This window comes from Anomalospiza imberbis, chromosome 5, assembly GCF_031753505.1.
Source record: "Anomalospiza imberbis isolate Cuckoo-Finch-1a 21T00152 chromosome 5, ASM3175350v1, whole genome shotgun sequence".
Lineage (NCBI taxonomy): Eukaryota > Metazoa > Chordata > Aves > Passeriformes > Viduidae > Anomalospiza > Anomalospiza imberbis.
In genome coordinates, this window is record NC_089685.1 from 59651708 (window position 1) to 59665622 (window position 13915).

Genomic DNA, 13915 nt, shown 5'->3' on the forward strand with positions numbered 1-13915 from the left:
AGTTTGAATCGATGGCCAACAGGTGAAAATTCAGAGCTGCTTGTGGCTTCCAGGGTGAATCTGTCCCCTCTCAACCATGCAGCCAGCCATGGTGCTCAGCGCTTTTCACTGAGATTTATCCAACAGTGACAAGGGATCTCTTTTTCAAGTAACTGAAAATATGAAGAATGGGGATGAAGGCATGGAAAGATTCCAAATTAGTACTGTCATACTTGTTATAGATTATACCAGTAATAGCTTGAATAATTTTGCAAGGTTTCTTTTGAGAAGGAACTTGAGGGGAAAAAAAACCCTGCTAGTTCTGCAAGGGATCATTTTAATTACAGGCTGGGCACTTCGCATTGGCAAAAACTGCTTCATGATTGCAAAAAAGAAAAAAAAAATGACAGCACTGTAAGGAATTCTTTTAGATGCCTTTCCCTTTTTAAGATTTTTTTCTGATGTTTGAGAAAGACCAGCGCTGTTCGCTCTGACCACCAGAGGGCTGTGGTCCCTCGCACACCCAGCCCGGGCTTCCCGATTGCACAAGACAGCCCCTGCCTCGGCAGTGACCTGCTTAGAAGGCTCTGCCACCTCCGGGGACAGAAACAAAACAAAGTTTTTCCGTAGTCTAGTATGCTGCAGCCATCAGCCCTGTGCAGCCCCGCACAGCGAGCACTCCAGAACATGCATTCATCCACACCTTGTGACTGTACAGAAGACGGGAAGAGGTTGTGCTTGTGCTCTGCCCAGGCATCCATTAATAACCACATTGGGAACAGAATCCTGACCTGGACAGATATTTTGCATGACCCAGAACAGCTGTTGCTATGCCAGATGAAGAAAGACATAACTTCCTTGTACTGGGTCAGAGTTGCTTGACGTCTCTAAAAACTAAATATACACTAAAAGTTAATGAGAATTTCCATGATATTTGGGTAGCGTGATACTGGGCATGCCAGCATCACATTCATACAGGCAAAAAAATTACATGTTTCTCTTTTACCAACCACTAACCTCCAAATAGTACATAATTTTTTTTTTTTAAGGGTGGTAACAAAAATATGTCCTGATTTCCCACAGCATTGTCTCACAAAGTCAGCACAGAACTGTCCCAAGCCAGTACACTGGCAAGGCTGTTCTCCATTCCACAGGACTTTCATGTTGCTTTGCCATGTCAAAACTTCCTCAAAGTTTGTTTTGAATAATAAAATTCTCCCTCCCTTCACAAAATGAGAATAAAGCCACTTCCCCTTTCCTTTAGATTACTGTTGGTGCTGCTAAGGGTGGATGAAGACGGCATAAACAAATTAGAGGAAAAGTAGGTGCTCCAGTGCTCAGGAGCAAGGGAGTAGAGATGACCACAGACAGGATCAATCCCCATGAGTACAGGTTTGCTGCAGTGCTGTCTCCAGCAGCCTTCCTGAAAGGCTGGACATTGGCCCTTGCCACATGGTCTTGGATGGGGGGTGCAGGGTTGCTACACTGCGCAACAGAGAGGCTGGGGGCTCAGCCCTGCCAAGGAGACCCCTGGGGGCTCTGCAGCAGGGATTTTGCTGGGGGAACCAGGAATTCCCTCGCAGCACAGAAAAGCTGCATGTGCCTGTATCCAGGTGCTTGTTTTCCTGGCCAATCTCGACAGAAAAGCATGGATCAGGCACAAAGCAAATCAGGGTGAGGCAAGGACACGGCTTTCCTGCGGCTTTAGGGGAGTCTCTTTCACCAGCACAGAGTGGTAGGAAAATATGTGTTTAGAAAGGTTGCTGTTAGGCACTTCACTGTTATTTTTAGCTGCTTGACAAAAAAAAAAAAAAAAAAAAAAAAAAAAAAAAAAAAAAAATCAGTCTCAGTGAGAGAGAGGTGCCAATTTCTCTGAGCTCCTTAGCAGTCTTTGTCCAAAAAAAAAAAACTAAAATAAAAAAAAATAAAGCCAAGGTGTGAATGATCTGCCAGCAGTGCCCCACTGCCCCTAGGCAGGGACATGTTTTGTGCTGGCATGCACACCATGAACCACCAGCTCCAGCCGGGCAGTCAGGGGGTAGCTCACCCCACATCAGGCACATTCAGTCTCACCTCTTGCCAAATACCTTCGGTCAGACCACACCTGGAAATCGAACTAAATCCCACATCACTTTGTTAATGATTATTTAGCTGAAAAGCTGCCGCCACCACCCCGAGGTCCTGCTGTGCCCAGCACTGCTTAGGGGAAGGGCTGAGCCCAAAGCCCTGATTCTTCGGTGCCTGGGATGCTAGGGAATGCATCCCCCCAAAAAGGGGGGTGCTCTGGCTCTTTTGCTGTACCAGCTGCAGTCTATAAGCTCCATAGTGCACAGGGCTCTGCAATGCTGAGCCCACTCTGCCCTAAACTAAGGTCTTTGAAGTAATATCTGCCCTTTCTAACCCCTCTTTGGCTTATTTCTCCTTGTCAGCATATATCTGTCACCCTCTCAAGACAGACAGCAGCTCGGTGGGGTAAATAAGCTCCTGCCTGCCTGCCCTGGAGCGATCATTGGTAATGAGTGAAGGAAGGAGCACAGTCTATGCCACAGACATGTGTGTCTTGAGTAAGTCACTTAAATTTGGCACATCCTGAATGCCACTCTCTAAAATGGATTCGTTCCCATACGTTGTTGCTGGGTTTGCTGTTTTCCACCAGCACGGGGGAAAGCCGGGTGCCCATCCAGCACCCCAGTGTTCCTGTGCTTTGATTCCCTCGTATGGAGCAGAGACCGTCCCGGTCCCACAGCAGATGGACACAGCAATCCTCCGCGTCCCCAGGTCAGAGAGGGGTGCAGCTTTCCCAGCTTGGAACACCAGCTTTTCCAACCCTTCCTGCCTCACCGGCTGCGGCTCTGGGAAGGACAGCTGAAAGGGGAACATTTTGTGGCCGCAAGTGATGTTCGCCAAGGCATGAGCCCCAAAACCCGCAGCCGCCTCCCGCTAGTGCTGAGTCACGCTTTCCCCAGCGTGGGCGTCCTGCTGAGTCAGGGTCAGGCGGGGCCGCCGCGGTTGCCGAGCGAGGGGCTCTGTGCTGAGTCACGGCGGAGCGCTCCACGTGAGCCTGTTCAGGGCGCGGCGCTCCCTGCGCAGCGCTGAGATTGCAGCTGCCGCTCCTGGCCCCGCTCCCAGCGCTCCGGACAGCTGGAGAAATCTCCAGAAACAGCCCCTTCCTGCGGCCCGGCGTTTCTCCTGTACCCTGCACAGGGAACCACGCAGAGGTGATTTGGAAACCTTGCGGGGAGGGGGGACTTGGGTCTCGCTTTCTGTGCAAAATTTGGCTTCCCGTTCCTCCTTCTCCTGAGAAAAGGGTGTGAGAGCAGTGTGGTACAAGGTCCTCTTTGTTGCAGATGTGTGATTTTTCAAATCCAAAGTTTCACAGTTTGTTCTGTCTCGCAGTCAGGGCACACTTTGTTTTCCACGGTTGTGGCACTGAAACAAAGGAGGCAGCAGCACTGACTGAAACATTTGCACAAATGGGATTTTTATTTACTAACTCTGCCCCATTCCCTTCCACACCTCCCTTTGGTTGCCAAAGCGGCTCCTGGCTGGACACAGGATTGATTCCCTTGAGCACCAAGACTCTAGGAAGTATGGTGGGCCCTATGCACCCTCTCCCAGAATTTCAGCCCAGTGTGCCCATAACCTGCTGTGTGCTTAAGGTCACTGCCTGACTCTGGTCAGGCACATGCCTTGCAGGGCACTTGCTCTGCTCTCCCTCCTTCTCCCTGTTCTGTTTCCAGACAGCCCGGGCTCTCTCCTTGCTCATAGCTATGTGCTGGAGACACCAATGTGCTGCAGCACACACATACCCATACATTGATGAATACATTTATTGTAATCTTCATTTCCTATTTTTGTCATGCTGCTTCATTTATCCTGGGAAATTTGCCTGTGCCTCCATCTCCCACCACACTGTTTTCCAAGGTTCCTGTGTGGGGGGTTGCCTAGCACAGCCATGCCTGTCTATACAACCCTCCAGAGGTACCAGCAGTGCCAGCCCCATGGACAGCTGCAGCGCCTGAGCTCTCCATAGGGATTTCCAGTGCACTGGACTCTCGACCTCCTTTTTCTCCATCTTTATTTTTGATCTAGATTCGGATTTTTAGATGCTGAGAGAGCAGTGAGCACAGTCAGGTCAGCCAAGGTGGGGCTGGGAGAGGTAATCTCCCTTTGGTAAACACAAATTAACACACAGGATATCCCCGTGCACTCCAGCACAGACTCCTTTCTCCAGCAAGTCATTTTAAGCAGTGACTGTAACTCCTTTTTCCCGTACCATTACACAGCAAACCCTGGTCACCGAGTGATGATGCAGCTGCCTGTTTGCACTCAGCTTTCCGAGTGCAAGCCAGGCAGCTGCACTTTGCTGTGTCACGGTTTGAGCGAGCCCGTTAGCCCCTCTGAGCTGGCTAAGGCCGGTTTTCCCCACGGAAGCCGAGCTGAGCTGCTGGGAGCTGCCTGCCAGAGCCCAGCGCGGAACAGCGCTACCCACAAGGGCCTCAGGAGAGCTGACTTTGCATCCCGTGACTGCCTGTGTAACTAGACATTTTTGGCCATAAATCTACTGGCAAAATAGGCTGTTAATGTACAAAGAGGAGAAAATTCCCCACTTCCCTGTTCCACATGGAAGCACTGACCCCTCAATAACTTTCTGTTGTTTTTAACCATTCATCTCCCATCTCGTGACTAAGCATTTTCTCAGGGGCTGGGATGTGCGGACAGGCTTTTAAGCCCAGCAAGAACTTTTACAAATATCTTGCCTGAGGCTACTTTCTTCATCTTTGCTAGAAATCCCCTGGGCAGTTTTGCTGGTGTCCTCACAGTGAGTCGCTCTGGCACCAGCCAGCCACAGCTCACTGGAAGGGCAGGAGACAGCAGGGCTTTCTGGCAGGCACAGTGGAGACCACAGCTCTGAGACTTTAGTGATATTCAAGAAGAATTTCCTAGTGACATGGATGTGGGCTTGCCTCTGATTTCCCATGGCCCACTATGCTCTGGGAGCCAGTTTGCTCCTTCCACTAAAAGCACTCACCTCCCTCCCTGTTCATTGCTCTCAAGTGGTGACTTCCACAGTTCTCTTTGAGGAGGAGACGGTCCCTCACAAACCCCTGCTGGCACGTTGGCTCACTCGGTGGCACTGACCTCCCTCCCATCAGCAACAGCACAGCAGAAGCAATTCCAGCCCTTGCTGCAGAACACTGGAGGGGCCAGAAATGCTCCAGGCCAGCAACTGCAAAAATGATGAAACCCCACTTTCAGTTCTCCTTCCATCTTGCTGCAGGGTATTTGGGCCTTTCCAGAGAGCTAGGCTGAATCTCACAGCTGCTCCATCCCAAGAAACCCAAATCAGAGAGAGATCAGACAGCATAAATCACTTATGGGGCATGGCTTGCTTGTCTGCACCTTTGCAAATCTCCTGGCAGAGGTGAGTTTCATCTCTTGTGGCCTGCCCAGGGGAAGGTAAAGCCCCAAGAGCCAGAAGAGGTACGGCTCCGTGTTCTGGGACAGTATGGTTACAAGCCAGAAAACCTACCTGGAATGGTAGCAACATGACTAGAGACCCTCTCTTTCTTCCCCCCAGTCTCATTCACAATCCTGGATTAAAAGGGAAAAGGAGTTTTGGATATATCTTTTATAGGGCCTCCAAGCACGCAGCTTCCTGGAAGAAGGCAGGTGGGCATGCTGGGGACAGAATCATTGGCTTGAAAGCACCCATAAAGTCCTTGGGAAGAACTGGGTACATTGCCAGGGCTGCAGGGGAAAGGAGGGGCAAGGCTTGAGGATTGGATTTTTTTCATGTTTTTTCACAAAATGAATAATATATTCTCATAATATAATTCTTGTTATCATATAATTCCCATATATTTCCTACTTCTCTCCACTAGAACTAGAGGTTCAATTTGTGCTCCAGCTTCCCCTGTGAGAATAGGAGTCACAGAAAATGACAGAAAACGAGAGCTTTAAGGAGTTATGCCAGAGGGAAGCGTTCATTTTGGGGCCATTACTGTGGCAAACTGTGGTTTCAATGTTTTCAGGAAGGACTGGCCATGGGGCTGTCTGCTCTCTGCCCTCTCAGGAGATGTTTGGGGCTTTGTCACACTTGCTTTGAAGATTCAGACATCCTGATAAATTTATTTATCTTTCAGAAAAGCAAGCAAGTTGTCTGCAGCGGCATGGGGGTAAGAATGGAACGTGTCTGCTTTTGCCAGCGTGCACTGTTGCTTTAAAAGACAAAAGCAAGACAGGAAAAGTCTGGCTGAGTCAGGATGGAAATGCTGAGTAATCCCTCCTGAATGCTGCATGCCAGATGTCTGCTGGAGTCAAAAAAAAGCATAGAAGCATACTTTTTCTAGAACAGCTTTTTATCCTACAGCCCCCAACCCTGCTGGGAGTGGTGTGGGTGCAGTGACAGGGAGACAAGCGAGGTGCCGGCTTGGATGGCAGCATCCACAGAGAAGGCTGGCTGCAGAGGGACAGCAGATGCCACAGTCCTTCTCCTTCCACCCAGGCTCTGCCTCCCCACCACCCCCTGCCCCACTGTACCAGGGAGTTTCTCACACCCACTGAAGTAGGGGAATGGTGGCTCTAAGTGCCCTGCTCTCTTGGGCTCAGCACCAATTTGGGCTATTCCAAAGTACAGCCAGCCAGTGCATCACCTGTCCCTGCTAGCCCAGCTTCCAGCATAACTACAGGTGGGAAAGAAGAGCCCAGCTTCATCTGTTGGCTGTTTCACTGACCACTTAATCAAAACAAACAAACAAACAAAAACAAACAAAACAACAACAAAAAAAATCAGCAGAGCAACAGCTACTGGCAGAAGCACCATGTCCAACTCTTTTCCCAAATCAGAGGAATTATTTGCCTTTGAAAGTCTCTGCAGGCTTCCTCAGTTTTCCACAAGTCCTGTATGATATCTTTTCAGCTGCCCCAGCCTTCTGGGTATCTAGGAGATGGTGTGCAATTTTCCTAGACTGCCCTGCACACTGCTGTGGTGACAACGGAAGCCAGCTGTCAAACAAATCAGATGCCATTGTTTCCATGAGCAGGAGAGCGTGGAGTGGATTTGGCTGTGCATCGGTGCTGGCACACCTGTGTTGGCTCTGTGCAAAGCGGCAGGGTTTACTGCCAAGGGCAAGGGGGAACTGCACAAGGGCAGGTCTGGCACCTGCAGGCCAGAGCTGGTGCATGCCTGAGCACAGACACGGGAGATGGCATGGTTATACCTGAGCTGTGCTAGAGCAGGGGAGTGCTGGATTAGCTCTCCAGGCAGCATGCAAGGCACACAGACTGGGGTGAAGGGTGAGGAGGCTGCCCTCTGTGCCCCAAGCATTAGCTCTGTAAATCCACCCTCCTTGTCCAACCCCGCTGTCCCCAGGACAACGAGCACCTCTGGCAGTACCCAGGCTCTGCCTGCCACGGGCAAGGCACTGAAAGGGTTACAGAGCCAGGCACCCTCAAAAGAGAAGTTTCTGGACATCCTCTTGTTTTTGCTTAGTTATCAAGATGCATCTGGTGACTTCCTTCTGGTTCTTAGGGGCTGTGGGCCAGGAGAGGGTGACAGCCAGCTGGGAAGGGAAGTGCTGTTGTGTTGCAAGAAGTTTGTACTCGCACTGAGGTCAGTGGTTCGCTGCTCACGTGGCCTGGCAGTATAAAGCTGGATGTGGGAGTCAGGCTGCCCAGCTCAGAGCTTCACTGTCCTGGGAGCTGAAAGGAAGCAGGAAAGCACGAGCAACACCAGGGAAGAAGAGGAGAGAAACGACGTGGAGAAACATGGAAACTTCCCAGTCCCACAGCTCCGAAAGGTGAGAGTGGGACGGGAATGGGAGGGAAGCATTTTGTCAGAGGAGTGTTGTGTTTCTCCTCTTGCTTTTAGGAATGCTGTTCCTGTTCCTGCTCTGCGGGGAAAGGCATGCTGCTGCTGCCTCCACCTCTGGATGGAGTCTGTCAGTCTTCCTTGCTCAGGACACTGTTTGGAAAGCGGGTGCTCTCTGGGTCCCATCTACACCTCTCGGGAACGCTCTGCTCCTTTTTCTCCAATCCCAGGCTCCTCCTTTTGTCCTAGAGAGCTAAGATTTGTTTTGTCAGAGGACACAGCTCTAATACCTGTTTCACTGTTCTTCCCCAGGATGTCCACAGACCTGTCAGAACTGTTGAAGGAAGCTACCAAGGAGGTGCACGAGCAGGCAGAGAACACACCGTTCATGAGGAATTTCCAGAAGGGGCAGGTGTCACTCCAGGAGTTTAAGGTACTTCATAGCAGCTTTGCTTGGGGGTGGGATTTCCTCACCAGTTAGATCAGATGGGCTGAGAAGGGACCAAAGTGGGGAGGATGGGGCCAGTACAGGTAAGGAGGATGGGGACATGGTGTATCAGCATCTCCTATGAAAAACATCAAACTTCTGCACCCTGAGGTCTTACTGGCTCCTCTTGCAGGAGGTGGGGAAGGGCCGTGCATATCACAATGGGCAGCCAAGCTGAAACAGGAGAAAAAGGACAAAGAGGTTGCTGGGACTAATGCTATTGCTTTTCTCTTTCTTCATAAATGCCTGCATGTTATTATTGCCAGTCACAGTTAATGGAGATAGAACTGTGTTCAGATACTTGCCCAGAAGAGGGAGAATTCTGTATTTACAACATTCTAGGCAGCTGCAGCTAGAAATAATGATGGGATGGTGAGAAAGCGAGGATGTGGGATCATTGCTGGCACTGAACTTTGCATTGTCACTTGAGTTATACCACAGCTGAGATCATGAACAATAACTCAAAACCAGACTGAGTTTGAGCAATCTGTGTCTGATGCTAACAAGCAGGAGCCTGTTGCCTTTTTCAAGATAAAAGAGAAACATTTCCACACATTAGCCTAACCTGGCTAGATACAATTCCTGGGATCTGAGCCACATAACAAAGCCAAGAGCAAAACCAAAGCAAACACCTGGGCCAGAATTCCTGAGAGGCTATAGGAAGTGACACATGGACTTGCAAATAACAGCTATCGATTGAACCTGTGGCTTAATTACTTTGTTGTTGAATTGTTCCTTGGCAAATAAATCCACAGAAGCAGGAAAGAGACTGCTTATTTCTGACAGGTGATATTCAGAATACTTAGCCAAGCATAAATTCAATCTCAGGTGCTGACTTCCTGCTGTTAGAAATATGGCATTGGTTAGGCAGTGATCTTTGAGACAGGCAAGCTGTAAAGACCTTCAGGAATAAAACTTGGTTTCTTAGATGGTTTTTACATGCTGTCAGGCAAATGAGATGGGACATGGATTTTAAAAATTAACAAGTGTTTAAAAGCCATGTTTCTCATTAAACCACTACCCGCCTCTGAAAACAATCAGTTGAGCTACAATTTTGCTTAATTTGGAAGGCAATGTTCCCATGTTTTGTTTCTCTTCCGGTAAGCTGGGTAACAGGTTACTGTTTAAAAAACTGTTTTTGTTTACTCTCTTGGCAGACCTATATATCTGGCCTGCTACGTGACTCCCCAGATGGTGGATATTTGTTTCCACAACCAGTCACTGCCCATGTGCTTATCAAAGTCCTATTTTCTGGCACAGTGGGACAAGGTTGAAACAGGAACTCTCTCATTGCAGAACTGACTGCTTTGTGAGAAAGTAAACAGCTTTCTCTCCTGTGAGCAGCATAATCCCCCCTACCCAAACCTAACTCACCTCCACTGCAACACCTTCATCTTTTACCATTTGCTACTCACAAGGGGTCCCAGGGTAAGGAAGGGGTGGTGTAGGTGTAACAGCCTCTGAAAACAGAATGCCTGGGGAAGGAAAGAACACAGCTATATTGTCTCAGATCACGTGGAAAAGCTGGCAGATAGAAGAAAGTATCGCATAAGCTGGGAAAAACAACAGTAACAATGGTTTCAAAATAGAGGGGAGAACACAGCCTCACAGCACTCCTTCACAAAGGCATCTTTCAGAGGCAGGCTGTGCTTTCAGATCCCTTTTATCTTGTTTCCCTGGGACAACCGAGGAGGCAACCCCACTTGTATGCCTGAGTGAGCAGAGTGGGGGTGCCTCAGTTTCCAGGAATGGTGAGATGGTGACAGGATGAATATGTTGAAAAATAACCAGGGTGTGTCATCATCTCACAAGGCCCCACAAAGGGAAGCCACATTTTGGAGCATTCAAATTTGAACAATGTACCAGAAAGGATACCTTTGGGAATACCCTCTCTATTGACTGAGGGAATGGGAAGAGACCAGGAATGCTTAAACAGAGTTCCAGTTTACATCACATCAAGCTGCCAGACTTTAACTTGAAGGCAAGGCAGAGACTTTAAGAGCAAGTAAGAGCAATATCTGCTGGAAAGGGCTCACCTGATTGCTGTCTCAAGCAGAAGGGAAGGGCTAAACAGTGTCTCCCTGTACCTTGCACTGTTTTCCACGTGGGAAATCCGCAACATCACAGGTGTCCGTGACTCATAGTGGGTGTGCCCATGAGTACCTTTATTTGTAGTACAATTTGTCCCACAGATTTGAAAACAATAAACAGATGCACCTATAGCTCATCCTCTTTCTTCTCTTTCAGCTGGTTACAGCATCCCTGTACTTCGTCTACTCTGCTCTGGAGGAAGAGATTGAACGGAACAAGAACAATCCAGTTTATGCCCCTGTGTATTTTCCGGCGGAGCTGCACCGCAAAGCTGCCCTGGAGGAAGACTTGAAGTACTTCTATGGCAGGAACTGGAGGGAAGAGATCCCATGTCCTGAGGCGACTCAGAAATATGTCGAGAGGCTCCACTACATAGGCAAGAACGAGCCAGAGCTCCTGGTGGCCCATGCCTACACTCGCTATTTGGGAGATCTGTCTGGGGGGCAGGTGCTGAAGAAAATTGCCCAGAAGGCCCTCCAGCTGCCCAGCACTGGGGAAGGGCTGGCTTTCTTCACCTTTGATGGGGTCTCCAATGCCACCAAGTTCAAGCAGCTCTACCGCTCCCGCATGAATGCTCTCGAGATGGACCTTGCCACTAAGAAAAGAGTCATGGAGGAGGCCAAGAAAGCATTCCTGTTAAATATACGGGTGAGTAACAACCAGCCAGCCCTGCCAGACCACATCCTCTCTCAAACAAGAAAATAGCTACAGGGGAAATACAAGGCCAGTATTTCCACTGGGGAGCTTATGAGAAGTTGTGGATCAGGGCGAGCTGGTCAGAGTTGGATGCCCGTGCTTCTCCAACCTGGCAGCCGAATAAAACAATGGTCTCTGAAAAGCTCTTCTCCCTCCCTTAGTGTTTGAATCCAGTCTCTTCCATGTGCCACTATTCAGATATGAATGAGGGTTAATAGTGGGAGTGGGGGTTACCACACAGTATCTGTCCTGCCTCTGTGGTGAAGTTACACAGGTCTGCTGTGCACTCTGACTAGGTGACAGGGACCTTGCTTTCCTTCCCATCAGAAGGTGGCAATAGTCTTCTCCTTAGCTGAAAGCTTCAGGAAGAACCTATAAAGAGAACAAGGAATTTGAAAGACATCCTCTTGACCTCACAGGCAACTTTTGTTCTATGCAAAATGTGCCAGGAGACTTAGACTGAAGCTTCATGTCTTAGTTTAGTTCCTAAAGTGCCTGGGGAAGGGACAAGTGGTCCAGTGAAAGAACAAGAGGAGGCCACATAATGAGACAGTGTTCCTTCTTCTCAGATGTTCGAGGCACTGCAGGAGCTGGTGTCCAAGGGCCAGGAGAATGGTCACCCTGTGCAGCCAAAGGCAGAGCTGCTCCGCACGAGGAACATCAACAAATCACATGAGCACGGTAAGACACTTCTAAGGGCAGGTGCTTCATAGTGCTCCTTCCTTTCCTTCTCCTCCCCTCCGTCCTTGTTTGTAAAAGCCATTGGGAAACAAGCATGAGGTGCTTGCCCCATCTCTTCTCCAGCCATCAGCAGGTAGTGCAAGGAGAGGCACTGCTGTGTGCAAAACTTCTTCTAGACATGGCAGAGCAAGGATAACACATGTGGGCTCTTCAGAAAGTGTGTCAGTGAGGAAGCTTTACAAAAAGAGACTCCTCCTCTAGGGCTTTAACAAATGTAAGGTTCATTCACCACAGTGAAAACTGACCTTGAGTTCACGGAAGCAAAGGCATCAATTTTGGGTGCTGCAGATCAGCCGTGGTGCTGTGATGCTGACAGAAGGTTCTCTGGACACAGTCCTATCCAGCAGCCTGTCCTTTTGGATCTCCCTCTGATCATTTTCCTGCCTTCCAGAAGTATTTGCTGAAAACACTCCAGAGAGTGTGCTGGCTTTACAGTGAGCACTGCTGTGGATGGTGGAATGTAATCAGGCTTGTACCTGAGTGAGGAGTGAGCTCAGATGTTTACAGAGCAGAGTGGTTTCCATGAGGACATGCAATTCAAATAAAAAACCCCTTATGGCTTACTCATTCTGAAACAAAAATGGAGATTTGTTTTCAGTGCATCCTGGATTGAACCACAGTTTTTCCACGGCAAAGATGAAAAGCAAACCTTGCTTTAAGTATCTCTGGACAGTGAAGCTTAAAGCAGCTTCTGTGGGAAAGGCATTAAAAGTTCTCTGTGAAACATTGCCGTTCCTTTCCCAATACATGCATACAGGTAAGATTTTCAGAAAAATTTGGTGTTGGATGAGGAATCCCATCCTGAAGTTGTACTGTGAAAATTGCTTGGAGTGCTGAAGACTGTCCAAGGTCTTTAGATGCCTAAAGTTAAATCAGTGAGAAGTAGGAGACAAAATGCCTTTTAAAATTCTAGCTTCAGTATTTGTCTGTCTTCTGCACACATCAGGGGTTTGATGGAGCTGGGCAGTGCATGTGTAAGCCTGTATGGAGATAAGGGAAGAGGCTGGTAGTGACCTACAGGCAGAGGGGCTGTGGGCCTTTGTGATTCCCAGGTCAAGTCTGCTGCTTCCCCTCTCCACTGGGAGAGCAGAACCTGCTGCCACTCTTTCTCCCAGCTGGGCTCTGGGCTTTCTCCTTCTTCCCTGGACGACCCCAGCAGGGTGTGCTCTGGCACTGGGAAGAGCAAACACTGCACGTTAGCAACTTCTTGCCACAACCTCTTCTCACTTGTCTTTATTTGCTTTTTCTCCCTATTTGATCTAGGTCCAGCAGCTGGGAAGGAAGGCGAGAGGACAAAGATGAGGAACACAGACACGACACCTACCACTTCCCTGGTGCGGTGGATCGTGGCGCTCAGCTTCCTCGCCATGACAGTCGCTGTGGGCTTGTTTGCCATGTGAAAAAGCAGGACCTTCACCTTCTCTTTGTGACTTCCCTCACCCTGAACTAATCCACCTTCCCTAGTCCTTGTGAGAGAAATTACCCCTGACTGGGTACTGTGATCTTGGTTCTGCCACTAATACTAGGAGACTTTTCTCCCCCGAAATCAAAGAGTGCTGTAAGGGAGTTCAGGCAAAGTTTCTCCTGTGCTTGGTGTGAGCTCTTCTCAGAGACCAACTTTATCACCAAAAACCAAGGGTGGAAAAGGCTAAAAACAATGGCCAAGAACTGTCATTGCTTTACAGAGTGCCTACAAAAACCCTACAGGATCAGAAACACAGCTTTGACTTCTGTCTTTCCTCAGAAAGACGGAGCTCCTCGGAGCTCTGTTTGCTCAGTTTTTTTATACTGCTAGATAATACTGTGATCACTTTCTCTGTGGAGCCACATGGCTCCCATGGGTTACAGACAGTTTTACATGACACTAGTAGGTCTTTGTTACTTCTTTTTCCCATTATTTTTGGTCTTTGAAAAACAAAAGACAGTTGTTGAACATACAGTGTCATTCTTGTCTGGTTGTATAATTTATACACATAATAAATTCCAATGTAAAATCTTCAGGCCTGGTGTTTCCTATTATTAAAGCCTTACCCGGGGAAAAAGGAGGTGTCTTTCTTCCTCCTGGCTTTTTGTCTTTTGGAGCTGCTGCCTGCACAGACATGACAATA

General features: G+C 48.8%; 1 protein-coding gene across 2 annotated transcripts; it reads left to right on the forward strand.

Annotated features, from left to right (window-relative positions):
• Positions 1 to 7652: 7652 nt before the first annotated feature.
• Positions 7653 to 13803, forward strand: HMOX1 (heme oxygenase 1). Of its 2 annotated transcripts, XM_068191109.1 has the most exons (5): positions 7653 to 7781; positions 8105 to 8225; positions 10527 to 11018; positions 11636 to 11747; positions 13071 to 13803. In XM_068191109.1, the coding sequence occupies exons 1-5, from the start codon at positions 7750 to 7752 to the stop codon at positions 13205 to 13207; spliced, it is 894 nt and encodes a 297-aa protein (XP_068047210.1). In that variant the 5' UTR covers positions 7653 to 7749; the 3' UTR covers positions 13208 to 13803. The 2 variants fall into 2 exon arrangements, with proteins under 2 accessions (XP_068047210.1, XP_068047209.1); XM_068191108.1 differs by lacking the exon at positions 7653 to 7781 and having other exon boundaries at positions 7899 to 8225.
• Positions 13804 to 13915: the final 112 nt, after the last annotated feature.